Source organism: Candoia aspera, chromosome 2 (assembly GCF_035149785.1).
Source record: "Candoia aspera isolate rCanAsp1 chromosome 2, rCanAsp1.hap2, whole genome shotgun sequence".
Lineage (NCBI taxonomy): Eukaryota > Metazoa > Chordata > Lepidosauria > Squamata > Boidae > Candoia > Candoia aspera.
In genome coordinates this window covers 37,865,478-37,884,306 of record NC_086154.1, presented here as the reverse complement: position 1 = coordinate 37,884,306, position 18,829 = coordinate 37,865,478, and the positions used below count along the sequence as shown (strand labels likewise).

At 38.2% G+C, this 18,829-nt stretch overlaps 1 protein-coding gene across 3 annotated transcripts in view; it reads right to left on the bottom strand.

Moving 5' to 3' along the window:
• The window catches only part of GRM7 (glutamate metabotropic receptor 7), a 354,665-nt gene that overhangs the window by 123,660 nt on the left and 212,176 nt on the right, over positions 1-18,829 (bottom strand). For all 3 annotated transcript variants that reach the window (XM_063291614.1, XM_063291615.1, XM_063291616.1), the window contains exons 6-7: positions 16,399-16,599; positions 10,725-10,864 (exon numbers count right to left, since the gene is read on the bottom strand). In XM_063291614.1, coding sequence (XP_063147684.1) covers positions 10,725-10,864; positions 16,399-16,599 — 341 coding nt within the window. The remainder of the gene's footprint in view (positions 1-10,724; positions 10,865-16,398; positions 16,600-18,829) is intronic.

Below are 18,829 nucleotides of genomic sequence, written 5' to 3'. Positions count from 1 at the left end.
TATGTATGTATGTACTGTATGTGTGTGTGTGTGTGTATGTGTACACACACACACACACACTCACAAACCAAGATTATGGTAACCAGCTTGATTGATAACTGGCAAACAGAGGAGAAAACATAGAAGCAGTAAAAGACTTCGTAATTCTAGGTGCAAAGATTACTGCAGATGCTGACTGCAGTCAGGAAATCAGAAGACGCTTAATCCTTGGGAGAAGAGCAATGACAAATCTCAATAAAATAGTTAAGAGCGGAGACATCACACTGACAACAAAGGTCCACATAGTTAAAGCAATGGTGTTCCTCGTAGTAACATATGGCTGCGAGAGCTGGACCATAAGGAAGGCTGAGCGAAGGAAGATCGATGCTTTTGAACTGTGGTGTTGGAGGAAAATTCTGAGAGTGCCTTGGACTGCAAGAAGATCAAACCAGTCCATGCTCCAGGAAATCAAGCCAGACTGCTCACTTGAGGGAATGATATTAAAGGCCAAACTGAAATACTTTGGCCACATAATGAGAAGACAGGACACCCTGGAGAAGATGCTGATGCTAGGGAGAGTGGAAGGCAAAAGGAAGAGGGGCCGACCAAGGGCAAGATGGATAGATGATATTCTAGAGGTGACGGACTTGTCCCTGGGGGAGCTGGGGGTGTTGACGACCGACAGGAAGCTCTGGCGTGGGCTGGTCCATGAAGTCATGAAGAGTCGGAAGCGACTAAACGAATAAACAATATATATATATACACACACACATACTGTATATACTGTATATATACTGTGTGTATGTATGTATGTGTATGTGTGTGTGTATGTGTGTGTATGTATGTGTGTGTGTGTGTATATATATATATATATATATATATATATATATAATAAGGGCTTGTGAATACTGAGAGTTGTTCAGATAACAAAAGCAATCCTTTTTAGTGCTTGGACTAATTCATCTATATTATTTTGAAAAAATACAAATAAATATTATATTTTATCTTAATATTGTCCAGTCCAACTAAAGCTGTAATCCAGTGCATAGCTATTGAGAGTAATCCTTATTAAACATAGTCATGTATAAAATTATGCATTAAGTCTTCTCCTTGCCCCAATCATTTTCTTAAACAAGAAAGCAGTCAGACTTCATTCCCTAAAAGAGATTGATGCTTGTTTTCTTTAAAAAAAATCCAGAAAACATGCTATTAAACTAATATATTTATCAGCAAATTAAATTGCTCTGATACCCTTTTCCCCAAACAGGGCCATGTCCTGTATTGAATAACTGGTCTCCAGGATGCACATGTTATTAAATCATCCTTATTGCTTGGAATTAATTTGGCTTGTTTAATTAAATCCCATATATTATTGTTGGCCTAAGCTATTACAATGCCAGCCCACCCTTGTGAGCAATTAATATTAGGCAGGTGGAAAGTGACATAGGGCCTTTGATATTCTGTGTCTTTGCATCACTGCTATATAAATCCATCTTCTGTTCTCCATTTATGACATATAAATGGACTGAATTAAATATGCTTCTTTTTTACTTAGTCTTCTGGGACAGTTCCATTAAAATAGGCAAGAAAGCAACAAAGAACTCTAAAGAACTATCCTTCTGCATGTGAAATCTTTAGCTCTTTAAAGTTGTGGAGGATTTTTCAGCAATCACCTGTTGTCTCTTTAAACAGCTGTATATTCCCTTAAGTTATTGGGCTTCCCTGAGTTGAATATAAGTTACCTCCACTGTAGCCTCTAATTCTTACTTTTGCTTCAGAAGATCCACTTGCTCAAGACAAACTTTACTTGTTTGGTGATGCTGTATAAGAGGCTTTGGATGGGGAGACTGGGAATAGAAGAGAGGCTTAAAGTTCTCAAATGAAAATCTTTAATGTTGGTTACTGAGGTAAATTTAAGAGCTGCTGATGAGATGGAAATTCTCAACCAAGTTGGCATGTCGTATTGTGCTGCAGAAGCATAAGGATGCTGAAGGGCAGCCTGAGGTTAGTTCAGTTAGCTCAGATGGAATATTGTTTTTATAAGCTTACTTCCCTGATTGTTAACTGCATTGAGTCCTTTGTGGAAGCTAGAAGTCTCTAAATGATGCATGCATGCATGGATTGTATTGGGTGTTAATCTTTCCACAAGCAAAAATTAAGCTTCAGGTACCATAGTTCAGAAGGGGTACTAATTTTGGACTCAACTTTTGGACTCAATTTTTGTTTGCTGTATCTTTTATAAATGAGCGCCAGTCCAGAGAGGAAGGAGGGAGAAGTTGTTGTTTTTTTAATCTTTTATTTCAAATGCAAATATATGTCTGCCAGGGATGTTAATAACATGCACTGACCATGAAGGAGGAAGAGGAGGAGGAAAATAAGGCTAATCTGATTTAACAAGGGTTGTGGAGTTGAAGTCTAGCATTCAGCATGGTTTAAGTGGCTCAATTGGCATCACTTGTAGAGCACAGGCACCTCTGTCAAAGGTTAACATTTGCTAACCCTGCCTCTTGATGATGATAACTAGAGACAAGGACTTTGCTCTGCAGTTATTTTATACATGTGGCCTAATCTACATTTTTCCAGTTTCCAAATCTGCACTGTTCATCCTCAAACTATTTTACTGACACAGCTGTCTGTCATTCTGACAAAGATGTTCAAGGGACTGCAAGTAGTATTAGATCTCTCTGTGTCTATTTCTTTGTGCTTAAGTTGAATTTCCATGTGGCTAGTACATTTTATGATTGAAAATCATAATTTTCAGGCAATTAGGAAAAGTGATGGAAGGAGCTCACCTACTGTAGTACATTTCTGGCAAAAAAAAAAAGGACTCTTCCAATTGGTGAAAGAAAGAAGACTGAAGCAACATGGGCTCCCTGCCAGCAGAATATTTTTGCAGTCATTCCTTCCCACTCTCCCAAGAATGGCATTAAGGGCATTTCAAATCCAGCAGTAGCTTGATCTGGCCTTGGTTAAAGAGTGTGAGACTTTTAAAATGGCTCTTTGGCTCAAGGTATTTGTTCTTCCTGCTTGGCGGCTTAGAATTTGAAAGAGTCAATGTTATGGGAGAACAAAGTCTGGAAAGCACAGCAGAACTCTTTGGCATCCTTATGTACACCTGGAATTTGCTGTGAAAACGTTAATATAGCCATTCCTTTGTTTTGTTTGGAGATCAGACACATTCCTAGTAGGCATAATTTATCAGGGTATGTTAATCATGATATTGATGTACTAATTATGCAAGATGGATGAATAGATATTGCACTTCAGAGGATTTTCTAGGGTGGTTTTCAAAAGTAAACATATGCACCTGCAATCACAATGACAATACAGTGGTGTAGGCTTTCACAGCTGGTATCTGTTGGACAGTACTGGGCTTCAGGGTTTAGTGACTGTGGTCTAGACATCAGCTTTCATTTTATTTCACTGGCAACTGTGGCTGGCATCTTCAGAGACAAGGAGCTTTGCTATGCCAACAGGGCAGGGACTGACTGTTCTAGGAATTTCCCAAGTTCTTTACTGTAGCTCCAGATTACAAAGGTGTCATCTACATATCAAAACCATGGTGTTGGCTTTAGGGGTGCTGTGTCCAGTGCCTGGTCAATTTTTTCCATGGAGTTGGCTATGACTGGACTCGGGACTTTCCATAGCGACTCCCTCAACTTGTTAATAAAATGTATTATTCCATTGGAAGTAGTATGTTGTGAGGCAGTGGTGAAACAAGTTGGTGATATCCTCAGGAATGATTTCTTTGATACGTAGTAGTGTTTCACTGATTGGCATATTAGTGAAGAGGGATGTCACATCAAAACTGGTCAGGCTGTCGTTTGGACCAAGACCGAGCTTTAGCTCAACTAAAGACCAATCAGCAGTCAGAACACCTGGCTATAAAGACAAGAGCCCAGTCAGTCCCTGCTCAGTTGCCTGTGGTCTGCATAACAGACCACCTTACTTCTGAAGATGCCAGCCACAGCTGCCAGAGAAATGTCAGGAAATCTCTTGTCTAGACCATGGTCACTAAACCCTGAAGCCCATCACTTCCCAACAATGAGAATATGTTTGAAAAGAAAAGAAAAAAACAAAAACAAAAACATTTCAATACTGAGAGAATAAAATGTCTTTCCCTGGTGTCTAAAGAATAACATTGGCATTACCTCAGTCAGGAAAGTGGGCTTTACCACTGAGAGGGTCCTTGCTACAAATGAGAGGGATAGTGGCTGAAGACCAGAATACAGAGGTAGGAATAAATACTAGCAAGCTGGCTTTGGAAGCAATATGGGGCTTTTAAGATAAACACCAGCACCTCACTCTTTCAAATCTTCAGGTTTAAAACAATATGTCTAACAAGAAAAATGGGAAACATGGGTTGCATTTGCACATGGCTTGTGACTTTCCTATATGTCAGGCATGTTCAACATACAACCATATTCACTATATTTCAAGAATTTGTCATAACACCAATTATCATAACATTTAAGAGCCAGTTTAGGGTAGTGGTTAAGGCATCAGGTAAGAAACCGAGAGGCCCTGAGTTCTAGTTCCACCTTAGGTATGAAGCCAGCTGGGTGACCTTGGGCCTTTCATTCTCTCTCAGCTCTAGAAATAAGGCAAGAACAAGTCACTCCTGAAAAATGCCACCAAGAAAACTGCAGGGAATAGCCCAGGCAGTCACCAGGACTCAAAGGCACCAAAATAAAAATAGAAATAAAATTGTAAGCTGAACTAAATTTTATTTAGTTTTCATCCTGATCCTTCCCACCTTTTTGGTCTTGGCCTCAACCAGTTTTGAGCATCTCCTTCTGTCATGCTAGTCAAAACCCAAGAATGATCCTGAGCCCCAAACTGATTACCTGCCCATATGAGCAGTGCTATTATATTCAGACAGTCTCCCATATTCTCCACAACATTTGCTGGGGGAGAAATTGAGCTGCGAAGGAGGTGTGTGATTTTTCACATCCTATTTTACTGCTGTCCTGTTCTGTGCTCAAGACATTTTTGTAGTCTAAAGTGAAATACAAATTTTGCTTTCTTCTTAGGACCAGGACTTCTTGCATGAGTCAGCATAACACTGTGCCAAAAATGTCTTCTGTGTTTTCTACCACCCTCTTTCAATCTTTTGGGGGGGAAAATCACTTTCTTTTCCTTTTTTCCCGAAGGGGAAGAACAATCTGATAAAATCTTCATTGAGGTCACTGGGTTCTGTTATTTTCGTTATTCACAAGGGAACCACAAAGTGTATGAGAATATCCTGACTTTCCGTGCACAATCATCTCTCCATGCACGTGCAGCTTTCCAGACTATAATTACAACCCTCAGTAATAATACGCCATACGGAGACTAAGCTTGTAGAGCTTTCCTAGCTCAGGAGAGGGGGAAAGAGAAACTATAGAGACGGAGAAATGGGGTACAGCAAGAGCAAGCCCCCACCTCCTAAGGATAAGGGAAGTTTGAATCCATCACCAAAAGAAAATTGACAACATCTTGAGACTGAAGCATCACAGAGGAAAGTAAAGGGTTTCCCTTGACATAAAGTCCAGTCGTGTCCGACTCTAGGGGGTGGTGCTCATCTCCGTTTCTAAGCCTTGGAGCCGGCGTTGTCATAGACACTTCTGGGTCATGTGGCCAGCATGATGACTCGGAACGCGTTACCTTCCCGCCGAAGCGGTACCTATTGATCTACTCACATTTGCATGTTTTCGAACTGCTAGGTTGGCAGGAGCTGGGACTAGCAACGGGAGCTCACCCCGCTGCACGGTTTCGAACCGCCGACCTTCCGATCGGCAGCTCAGCGGTTTAACCCGCAGCGCCACCGCGTCCCACAGAGGAAAGTACAACAATGAAATTCGTTACCCACAGTTCTTGCTTGGCAAATAAGATGAGGATGGGGTCAGTGAATCTTTGTCACACTGATCCCAACCTCAGCAGCCATCTAGCATTTTGCCTTGCAAGCTGATGTCCATTAGGACATCTTTGGGGTTGCTGTTCTATCTTTTGGTCTTTCAGTCTTTGACAGAGACATCTACTTAAATTGACCTGATTTCCATGAATTTAACTGATGATCCTTTCCTATTACTATCCTATCCTACCAAACGGAGCCAACATTTATCAGAAAACATTTTAACACTTAATTGTTTCTAAAGTTCTGTTGTGAAAAGTCCGGTACATAGTTATTCCAAAGTCAGTCCAATTCTTTCAGTGGGACTCCCATAACAGTCCGCATGTGTAAGTTTCTGCAATGAATCCTTGATCAGCTTACTAAATATTTACAAAAGGTTACCAATCCAACCTATATGTATAGTAGAGCTGTGGAGTAATCTGATGAAGTTTTAACTATACCAGCTGATCAAAGCAAAGTCATTAACTGAAGCAGGGACCAGCTCTAAAGTAATGAATCAAATCAGATGATTTTGAAGCGTTTTATAGCCATTCAAAGCATTTCACTGATGCAATGGCTTTTTTAATCGCTTCTGGGATGTTACAGATGAGATATTATGTTGCAACTTAAACTGCATCTATGTAGAAGGGAAGGGGGCTGAGTGATTGATGGGCTCCCTGACAATGACATGAGCAGCTGATCAATGAGATTTATCTTCTCATTAAACTTTCGGCTGATCAGAGCACTTTTGGGGTGACAAGGCTAATATTTCTTTGGGCTTTAGTCACTTCTTCAGCTATCAGCTTCTTTGAAGTGGCTAATCACAAACTAACTTGGATCTCTCTCGTGCTATAGTATGCTACACTTCTGTTAGTTCTACTAATATAATGGAGAGCTTGACTCAGCTCTCAGCCTTCTGAATATGGGTTTAAGTCTGCCCTGATTTTTATCTGCTTCTGCTTAACTAACTCAGTAAGCCACAACCCTGACTCGCCAGCAAGCAGATCCTTACCATGAGGGGCCCTACTTGCTAACCAGCCATGCCAACTAACTTCACCCTCCTGTCACCCCAGAAATCCCAAGGATCAAAAGTAACAAAGCTCTGCCATCCCACTGGGGTGAGTCAGTGAATCATTTTTCTGAATCCAACCCACAAGAGATCAAGTGGAAAAGTAAGGGCTTATTTAAAAAACAAAACAAAAATAGAAGTCTTTATTTTAAAATTGGAGTACAATATTTTATATATTGGCTTGACAACATCTTATAGGCACTTTACTGGACAATTTGTGCTGTTCTTTATCTCTGCTATCACAGGTATGGTGCATGTGTATGTATATGTGTGTGAGAAAGAGTGTGTTTGTGTGCATGTGTGTAGGTTTGTTGGTCAGGAGGTAGTTGAGCTAGTGAGATATGTGTATTGGTTGATGATGGGTTTAGCCACAGTTACCATTTTTTGCTTTTATGTTTTATGTCCTTTATTATTTTTGCTATTTGTTACTACTTTGATTTCTTTTTTTTACTGTGCTAGCCACACCCAGTTTCTTTGCAAGATGGGTGGCCATATGAATCTAAATGCTATACTAATAATGTTAATATACAGTTGAAATTTTGGGGGACGGGGTTAATGTCCTCTAAAAGGTTTATCATCTCTCTCTTTCCATCTCATTCTAGCAAAACAAAAAGCCATTTCACATTTGTTTGGAATTTCACCATTACAGCTTAAAAGATACATTGTTCCCCCAAAATTTACACTTGAAGTGTCTTTAATGAAATCATGTCCTCTCCAAAGTATAAACTTCCAGTTCAGATTGAATCGCTGCTGATTCACAAGGGCCTAATGTATAACATACTTTACTATATAATATTTATTTTGGGTATACAATATTTTGCAGGTATGTATTTTATACTATATACAGAGAGAGATTTCTATATATACAAAAGTTTGTTGCACTTTTTCTGTACTCTGGGAGTCATTTTAGTTCGGCTTTTGTAATCTTTTCATTTTTCTATTTTTGCAATGCCTAGGCATAATTAGGGTTTGCCGTATTAATATAGCTCAGCCACCAAGAAAGCAAACTATGTAGTCATCTTCCATTACTGTATAGGTTTTGAATTTCCTCTTGCTGGATCAATCTACAGCCATCTAGTACTGCTGGCAACAGCTTTTCAGAAGTGCTTCTCACAGTAAGAATTGGTCTTATAAACCGAGTGGCGGTTAGAAAAGACTGTGTTTTTTGACCAGTTCAGTGTTCATTTAGTGGGGATAAAGTAAACAGTGATGCTTTCATTAAATAAGAGCTGCAGTATGACTGCTGAATATGTATTTATTCTCATAAAACATATTTCTAATGCAACCTCTAACTGTAGCACAGGCTGCAATTTCTTTTCCATTATTTCATATTAGGAATGAGCAGCTCCTGTCCCCTCCCCTTCCCTTTTTTCCCCCTTCTAAGATGCTTTCTCTTCTTCCTGAAGTCTAGGCTACCTAGGATAATTATTAGCATTTATCCTAGACTACAGAATGAAGATTCAAGTCATTAAATTCCATGAAGCTATGGAATTTAACTAAAAAGAAAACCTGTCATTTACAAATACAAATCCAGGCCTTCAGTGATGAAGGCTGAGACCTGTCAGTTCACTGTGTTTGCCATATTTTATCTTTATTTTTTTATTTTATATTGATTTTATTGTAAATTCTTTGTTTGTTGTGAGCCACCCAGAGTCGTTGAGAGTCAGGAGGCATGCAAGTTTAATAAAATTTTATATTATTGTTGTTGTTGTTGTTATTATGCAGTTTAGTAACAGGTAGACTACTGTCTTAACATTTCAGCTTTGCTGTTTCAATAGAAGGAATTGCCTTATGAAGATTATCAATTCAAGAATATTGGGAATGCTGTTAGTTTTCCATTCTTTACACATGCATGACACTCTCACCCATCTTGCATCCTCACTTTACCTCAATTCTTGCTGGGATAGCAAATATCTCAGGAAAAACAAAATCTCAGACTGTGCATTTTGACATCAAGAAGCACGAGGCCTCAACATAATGCCCTACTCTGCATTTCAGTCTGATATCTAAAGCAACATATTGGGCAGAATAATTCTGTGAACCTCTGCCTATTTATTTCAAGACAATATTTTACTGCATTCACAGTCATACAGACAAAGAAAATAATAGGGCAGATTTTCTTTCACACTTCATCATTTTTTCCCCCCTTAGCTAGTATCCAAATGCCTTCTCAGAATCATCTGAGAATTGGGCAATAATATCACTGCTTTAAAAAGCTTTCCCCTTAAATTAATGCAGTTTAGATAATTTGGCATTTACATGAATCATGACATGGTCTGCAAATGCATGAGCAGCTGGACAGGTTTCAGGCACTGAAATCTAGTATTGGGGAGGGAGAGAGTAAGACAAAAATATTGTTACACTGATAAATGGGATACTAGGCAAGGCTGTTAAATGATCATCATAAATTCAAAAGCAGGCACGTGTTCTTTCAGCAGATAAAAAAAAAAGGACAGTTTTCTCCACATCTTTTGGAATTAAGGAATAATATTTAATCCCAACATATTGTAAGCTGAATAGCAGCCAATATATTCCAAATCAGGCATCTGTTCATTTATGATATTTAGAGAATACAGCCACAATTTTCATTTAATCAAATGTAAATCCAGGGTTGCTCAGACTTCAGTGCCAAATCAGTCATGAAAGGGTTTATAAAGCAGCCTGCATCTATGATGGTTTTTTCAAAGCATGTCTTACTGCATTCACATGGTTTACCTATGTTCATATTTTTCAGCTGCTGCTTACTAAAATATCACTTCTTCATATTTCAGAATAGCTGCAACATGTGGCCATATAGTCTCTCTCTCACACAATCCTTTTTAATTTTTATTTTCAAGGATCCTGGGCAGAAACATTCATCAAGTTTTATAGATTTTTTGCTTTGCTCTAAATATACTCAAACCATCACCACCATCTCAGGATGTCTTGGGCCATCCATTTTGTCCCACACACCACTCTTTCTGTGCTTATTTTTGAAATATGAGTGGGACCTTATGGGCTAATGATTTACTAAGTCAATCCTTTGTTCATGTGACTTAACATACTTCAATACATCTAGCATATTATATCTAGGATAAGATAGCATTGAGGAAATTGTGGCAACTGAGATGTCCATATTAGGCAGAAGATTTCAAACATTCTCTGGCTAATGCAGTTGCAACAAAATTTCGGTATTATGTCCTTTTGTCCAGGCATTAGCTCTAAAACACAAAGAGATTTTGTGTCCAAGTAATTAAGTTTCCTAACATGTTTACATGCCATGCAACCAATGGACCTTCCGAGATGAGATATCAACCATATTGTTTCAAATACGCTGGGAAGACAAATCACAAGCCCACTGTAAATCTTTTCCCATCACTAGACTGGTAGCCAATCTCATAGTTACCAATTATGGAAACCTTTGCAGGGGAAAATTATATGAGTGGATATATAGTATATATTGTATTTTCACTGAATGGAACATTCTGATTCAATTCCACAGAAAAATGAAAATCCAGGCAATTGCTAAACTTATTCTATGTATTTCTACTTGCTGGAACCATCTTGATTCTTCCTGGCACTAAGAGTTGCTGGTAACACTTCACAAGACTTTTTACATTTAGAATCAGTGTAAGTTCCAAGCACATAATGGCCTCAACATAATGGGAACTTAAAATATACAAGGCTTTTATACAAGTGAGATTCCTCTCATTATCCAAAGAGAATGTTATATAAAATAATAGAGAATAATTCAACATTTACTTGGCAAAAATAGCATACTTCTTACTGTAGCATCCATCAAAGAAGAGAATAAAATGGACATACATTGAGCTGTAGGTCATCTGTCCACTGGCCAATCAGATGGTAGCCTGGGGTGGAGGTATTTGTGGTTTGATATTGAAAGATGTCATAACGTCCTGGTGCATCACCATTCTTATTAAACATTACTGGAGTGCCAGCACTACCTAAAAAAGGATGTGAAGCAAAAGAAAAGAGAAGGAAAAAAATAGGCAAAACTTTTTTTAAAACTTCTTTTGTTTTCTTTGGGTGATCATGGCTGACAAGTATTAATTTATTTACTCATTTCCTTCAATTTTAAGCTATCCAATAACAAATTTCTCTTGGCAGCATATAGAGAAATTAAACATAAAAGACAAAATGAAGCAATCATGAAAAAGAACATTAAAAAAAAATGTTCCCCGCAATCTCCTGTCACGAGTGTTAAATGGGCCCTTTTAAAATGCTCTGCCATTTTCTTATCCTATATCATTTTTTGATTAATTGTCATGACCCATGTGGTTCCTGCTGGTTGAAGAAGAAATTAAAAATAGCAGTAACTGTTCTGTTTCTATTTTAAGTCATAAATAGAACAGGGTATATGAGATTTATTCATTCTACCACATGAGGATTTTTCAGTGAAAATAAGAGCCTCAGAATAGAATTTCTGGGTTTTTCTAATCAGGAATCAATCCATCTGCTTCATGGAGATACAGCCAGCAGAAGACAGGCTTGGTCTAGTAAATCTTGAAAAACAATGTAAGACATAGCAAATAATCCTTGTACTTGGCTTATTTTAGGCTCATAGATTTAATATTTTTGCAGACAATTTCTGGAACATTGCAGATTACTGCATTGATACTGTTGGACCATTTTCCATATGTGTGTCTGTGTATAGTAATTTCATTAAGAATTATAATTACAAAATAACTAATACAATCTAAAAACAACTAAAAAAACTAAAAGAATAAAAAGTAAAAGGTGTAGAAAAGAAAGGAAAAAAGGGAAAATAGAGAAATAGAAAAGAAAGAAAAAATAAGAATACAGCAAAGAAAAAGAAAAGAAATATATAAAGAAGTGACTTCCTATCTTCATCACAATCTTCATATAAACAATTTTAGTAACTTATCACCTTCTCTTAAAACATAGCAAACTATCTCTTCTTCCTATATCCCATCTCTTATCAATAAATCCATAACACCTCGTCATTTCAGTCTTGATGTTAGCAAAAGTCCATTAAGATACCAGAGATAACATATCTATTTTAGCCTTGATCAAATAAACTAACTTTATATTCCTTTCTTTACTTCTAACAATCTTGATCTTTAGTCCCTTCAAATAATGTCCTAGAATTTGATTTATTTTCATTTTTTATTTGTCACTTCTCACAAAATTCTTCAAATCTTTAACAAGCTGTTTAGTAAATCCAGTATAGGAAGATTATCCAGGGCACTCTCGTGGTTTCTTGTTTGTATATCCTTTTTAATTATTAATACATCAGCCCGTTTCTTTTGTATGTCCTGTGTAACATCTTTTTTCCATATCATTCTTGTAGCCTATCATTTTTAAATCCACTTTCAACTCAGCCTCAATCTTGTCAGGTAGAACTTGTTCCTCTTCCATAAAATCTTTTAGACACAGTCTATCTATAGAGGCAGACACTATTAAAATTAACTTCTGGGACCATTGTTCAAAAATATCCTTCAGTATGTCCCATGTTAAAATTGCTTCATTCTGTAATTACAAGTTGAGTTTGAGTGTAATTCTCCTTTGATTGTAATCTTTAGTTCCTTCTTCTTCCCTCTAGTCGCCAATTTTTAAAGTCTTACATTTTTTTTTAATGAAAACAGAAGCATTTTCCCATGGGAAGGATTCTTTATTATTAATTCCAAAATCTTATTTCAAATTTATCTGGACCCTTAGTCTTTTTGTAATTTTCTAAAATCAAAGTATTAATCACCCTTTTGCTGTTTATAAAAAAAATAAAATAAAACTTTCACTAAGGATTGAAGGATACTCACCTGGTGCTGTAAAACATGTTGATCCAAAGTTTCCTAATAGCTGAAAAGCAGTTAACAAGCAATTTCTGAAAGTGATAAGAAAGGAAGTATGCGAACTTAGTGTCCTTTCAAAGGCACCAACTGCGGTTTGAGCAAGATGGCTATTCCCTCGTCTCTCAGAGTCTAAACCTGCCAGAGACTGCTGTCTTGCAGTCTCCTCATGAGGAACAGCTGTCTGGAGCACTTGTGGGCAATCTCAAATCCTCTCCTTATTCAGAGAGGAATTATCAAAGAGCTGATGTGCTTGCCAGCTCTTAATTCCGCCATGGTCGTCAGCTCCACTTTTTGCAGAACCGTCTTCAGTTCGCCATTTCTTTCCCAGAAATCTCCTTCTCCCAGAATATTTTCCTTATAAGTTTAAATTAATTTTAAATTAAGAATTGATGAAAGATTGTATAGGCAGTAGTAATGTCATTTTATAAAAGGAAAAAGCTGGTTCCTGCCATTATAAATAAATGAGCACATTGTGTAGCAAAACCTATGTAAACAAAGATATATACATTATGTATCGGAAGACACATGTATAGGAAAGATAAAATGCCCATTTATATAGACATTGTATTAACTATAGATAAGGAAATATTTGTTTAAACAAAACATAAAAGGAAGGAAGGATTCCACAGGAGGAAAATGTTCATGCAGATAGAGCAGGAACCATTGTAATAAGCTAATGCATTCCATTCTGTTGATAATGATTGACTAAATCTTTAAACTAAAAACCTGTAAGGAGATAGAGGAGTAGCCATCATGGCTGCCACCCAATGTTACTTGACAACCTTGAGTTGAATAAATACATTTTCTTTGACCTCCACTGATTGTCTGGCATGTTTTATTGGATTCCTGGCTTGGGCATGAACTGTGGGAAAAGAAGGTATCTGATCCTTCTGACAATAGAAACACCAGAGCATCTATTGAATACTCTACTCATCAATCCACTGCAGGATGAAGGCCTCTTCATTGAAGGTTATGCAATATAATATAACTTGCTTGTCCAGTGTGGGTTGACAGATGGATGTTTTTCAACTTCCTAGTCTAGGGCTTAGAGACAGGGACTGGCCCAAAATCAACCAACTGGCTTCTGGGCCTAAGGAGGACTAGAATATGTTTCCACACTCTTAGGCCAGCACTTAATGACTCTACCACACTGGCTCTTTTATTTACATATACATATATTTTCATACTGCTGGACTCAAAAATGACTTCCAGCATTTTACATCATTAAAACATAAATAAACATGGCATCACAGTAAATAATCAGATGAAAGTACAATAGGATGGTAAGCAGAATGGTGACTATTCATACCCCAAATGCTTTCAGGAACTCTTTGCTTCTAGAAGGCTAATAACTTATCTTACATTAAATAAACTCAAAAAGCCAACAATTGTGGCCCTAATTTCCCCCTTTTACATCATTAACAAATTCCTGACATTAAGGAACAACTGTACAACTTTATATACAAAGGTATGTCTGTGAATATTTTTTGGGGGGGGGGGTTAGCTTTCTTTTTCCCCTTCTATAATTTTATGTATTATTTTTCTTTTTCTTTGTTTTTTTGTATCTAGTAACAACAACAATGAAGCTTCCATCTTGGTGCCAGCCTGTCATTGAGGAGGCTGAAGCTGGATGAAAATAATCTTGCAGGGAAATGGTGTTTTCCACCAGGAAACTCAATACATCCTCTTCTGTATAATCTTCTGGTTTTCAGGGATGAGAAGCATGAGCAGATTCAGCTCTGTGCTTCCAAGGCCATTTGTGCTTTGGCTGTCGGAGATAACATAACCTCTCTGGAAATCAAAGTTTCCATTTTTCTTTAGTCCCAGGTAGGAATAGCGATCTCATGCATTATTTTGTTCATCCTAATAGGTGGAGCTGCTGTCATGAGTAAGGATGGTGAGCAGGGGGCTCCAATCCAGGCTGTAAAGCACATGCGTAGTACTGAGGAATTAGGTAGCCATTCAAAGAGACACAGATCAGGCCCGCCTTAACCTTTGGGGTTTATATGTCTGGGTTTTTCCCACACTTCTTCAGTTTGTTAGGATTTTCTGTTATGTAGCAGTAATAAAACACTAGAGACCTATTCCTTGCCTCAGTGTGGTTCCTGGCTGTTAGGACAGCTGCGGGTTAAACCGCTGAGCTGCTGAGCTTGCCAATCTGAAGGTTGGCGGTTTGAATCTGCGTGACAGGGTGAGCTCCCGTTGCTAGTCCCAACTCCTGCCAACCTAGCAGTTTGAAAACATGCAAATGTGAGTAGATTAATAGGTACCGCTTCAGTGGGCAGGTATCGGTGTTCCGTTTAGTCATGCCCGCCACATGACCACGGAAGTGTCTACGGACAAACACCGGCTCTTCGGCTTTGAAACGGAGATGAGCACCGCCCCCTAGAGTCGGACATGACTGGACTTAATGTCAAAGGAAACCCTTACCTTTACCTAATAGTCCATTCCCTCCAGGATCAGATCTGGCTTGGATTTAGATTTTCTGTAGATGTCAGCTCCACTACATAGGCCAAACCAAGAAATCAACTCCACAAGAAGGCTTAAACTATTTTTATAAATATTGGCTTTAGGAAATAATCTGGTAAGTCTGACTATGTTTTACTCCCACCACCACCAGTAGCCACTCATGTGACTTTGGGAGGTGCCTGGCTGAATCGCTTGTGTATACCTTCATCTGGCCTATCTTTCAAGGTCACTTTCCTTACTTTAAACAACAGACCAATTGCATCAGTTTTCCATATAGGACTGTAATATCTATGCAGGCAGTCTTTGATTTATGACCACAGTTGGAGCCAGAATTTCCAGCATAAGTCACTGCAGTCATAAGTTAAGTCACCATGTGACCAGACCCAATTTTATGACCATTTTTATGGCGGCTGTTAAGTAAATCCAGATCCCCCAATGGGTGGTTTTTGCCATTTTCCAGCAAAAAAGTAACAAAATGTGATCATGTGACTGCAGAACACTGCAACCAGTTGTAAATGTGAGCTGGCTGCCAAGTGCCTGAAATGCGATTAGGTGACCACGGGAGGTGGTGCGACATTTTGCGATGCTTGGAAGTGCTTTACAGACCATAAAGCACCCTTTATGAGGCCGTCATAACTTTCGACTGTCATTAAACAAATGGTTGTAAGTCAAGGACTACCTGTATTATGACAATAGAATTACACCACAATTAAGAAAAACAACAAGCAAACACTGCTTTGGAAGTATAATCTGTTATCAATAGGTTGTAGGTACATATTCATTCACATAACTTATAAAATAGTGTAGAATCCCATTTCTTTTGGTGTTTTAACAGCTAATTAAAACTGAGATGACTGAATATATATATATATATATATATATATATATATTCTTCCTTCCTTCCTTCCTTCCTTCCTTCCTTCCTTCCTTCCTTCCTTCCTTCCTTCCTTCCTTCCTTCCTTCTACATTTTTACTTAACCTTATAATAATAGGAAAGTTGTTAGACAAAAATAGCTTCCAGAGAATTGCAAGCCAGTTCATTCCTGTGGTAAACCTGAACAAAATAGCTCTTCAGAAAGCAACACTCTTTGCATTGCATTGCATTCCATGGTTGTTATTAGGTTAACAAAGTATTGGTTAATCAGTTCTTTAGGACTATTAAGGCAAACTAAGGGGGAGATGTGAGAGTAGGGACTTACCATTGAAGTTAACACTGCGGATATATCTCAGTAACTTCTTGCCCCCTGCGTGTTCCATCTCTGGGCAGACCCCAGAATAATCACTGCATAGATCCTTGTTCATCTGATGGAGGGCATGAGCCATGGCATAAACAGCATCGATCACAAACTGAACTCGACCCTCCTGTTCATAGTGGGAATCCTTTCCGATCCTTTCCTGTCCTGCACATTTAAGGATACAGACACACGGGGGGATCTTGATCAGCACAGATAAAAGCATTAAGTCTATATCAGAAATCATGAGGCAAAATTTTGAAATCTCTTAATGACAATGGGCAGTGAGGGAAGGACAAGGGAATGATTCGGATGAATGAGAATGAGAAGAAATAGTAATGATTTGAAAAGGACAGTCTTAAAAAATTCTAAGATGAAATTGATGATGGCACTGAGACCATTTCAAGAAATGCTGAAAATAATTATTTAGAAGTTAAATAAGCAGTACTTTGGAGAAATTTGCTGTACCAACTATCTATCATCTATCTATGGGTCTGCTCAAAATCCAAAGTCCATCTGCCCAAGGGATTATCAATTGCCTGGAGTTAGTATTTTATCAAGAGCTGGAACACTCTGAATACACGACATGCCATGCTATTTTCATGGTCTGACATTCTAAAACTAAACTCACTTTTCCTATTCAAAAATAAAAATATGTCATAGTACCCAATCTGATAATTCCTTACTGGATCATTGTTAAACAAAAGAAATAAAATATATACAACCTAATCATAGCAGCAAATATTTGTCTGAAAAGGGATAATTTTTCATTCATTCATTTAGCAAAGCACATGCTGTTTTAAAGTTTTACACTTTGATTGCTCTTCAATCAGAGACTCTAACTGAAAAGCATGACCAGGTTGTAGAAGGGAGAGTAATTTTGGATGCAAAAAGAAGAGAATGTGGCTAACCAGCTTCTGGTGGAAGCACAGTGTGTATACATTTCCTTTGTTAAATCCAGAAGAAATAAAAGAGCTTTTGGACAAATAGAATTCCAGTGAAATGTTCATTTGCAATGCAGTCCATTTTCCTGCAATCTCTGCAGAGGAAATTGTAACAGTTAAGTGCTGGTTCTAAATGTAATTATTGTAAAAAAACAAAAACAGTGACCACATGAGGGAAAACAGTATGACATTCCCATGTTCACAGACTCTTCTTTTGAGTGGCTTTTCAGAAATGAGTATGGTCTTCTCTACTTTGGTAGACAGTTCACACTGAACTTTTTTTTTTCTAGGCTTCACTACCTAATAGTGGATCTTGTGAGGAAAATAAGCACCATTCATTATGGTGAAATAATTTTCAGAAGATCAGAATCTGGATCCCTCTGTGGCCAACAAATATTCACTTCAACTTTTCTTTACAAAAGTCAGTCTTTCTCCATTCATCTGTAAAATATGTCAATCCATCACTGTGGAGAATGAGCTAAAGATAGTAGATGTTCTCCAAAAGCATTACTGCTTTGCTAATAATTAAATGCACATTCTAACATAGCATAACAAACAGGAGGAGGGTGGGGAGAAGGGATATTATACTCTTAAACTATTTTTGGGAGCTTCTTTCCATAAATATATGTTCTACCCATTCAAACATTTTGCAAGTGGACTAAAGTGCAATTCACTGAACACTGATATTTAATGAGATCCACCTGATTTTTGAATATACAACCAGCCGTGACCCCAGGATAGGGATGACAGAGTGGCTATTGTTGTTTGCAAGATTTCAGTGGCTGTCTGAGGTGCTGCTCCACAGAAAGCTAGTTGTGAGACCTTATCTGTGAGGCTGGGCTCAGGGGATCAGATAACAATGTAGTTTGCAGCAGACTCCCTGCCAAGCTACTCAACCCTATAGCAAGATTGGTAGTGGAGTTCTCCAGAGCTGTAGTACTGGAGAACTTCAACTGATCTTCCCTAAGTCACACAGTCTGAAACAGCTTGGGAATTCATGTCCACCATGGCAACCATGGATGTAATCCAGATCACCAAAGGCCTGATGCACACTGAGGGTCCTGCATTAGATAGAGTTTTTGACTCAGGGCAGTGGCAGTGTGATTTGGTTTTTCAGTCATTAACACCTATGTCTTGTTAAAGTCAGATATTGTTCTGATTCCTATAGAGCTCTCCCATGATGTTCCTCATTGCAGGATGCCTGACAGGTCCTACTGTGATTTGAAGGAAGCTGGGGTAAATCCCTGAAGAGCTGGTGTACCATAGTCACCTCTTGGAATGAGAGAGTGACACTCTTAAATAAGATTGTGCATGTGCACCATCCTGAGGACCCCTCTGGTTTCCCATAGAACTTCAGAAGATAAAATGACAGAAGAGATGCCTGGAGTGCCACTGGAAGGAAATTAGTAGCAAATCTGACTGAACACACGTAAAAACTGTGTTTTTAAGAACTA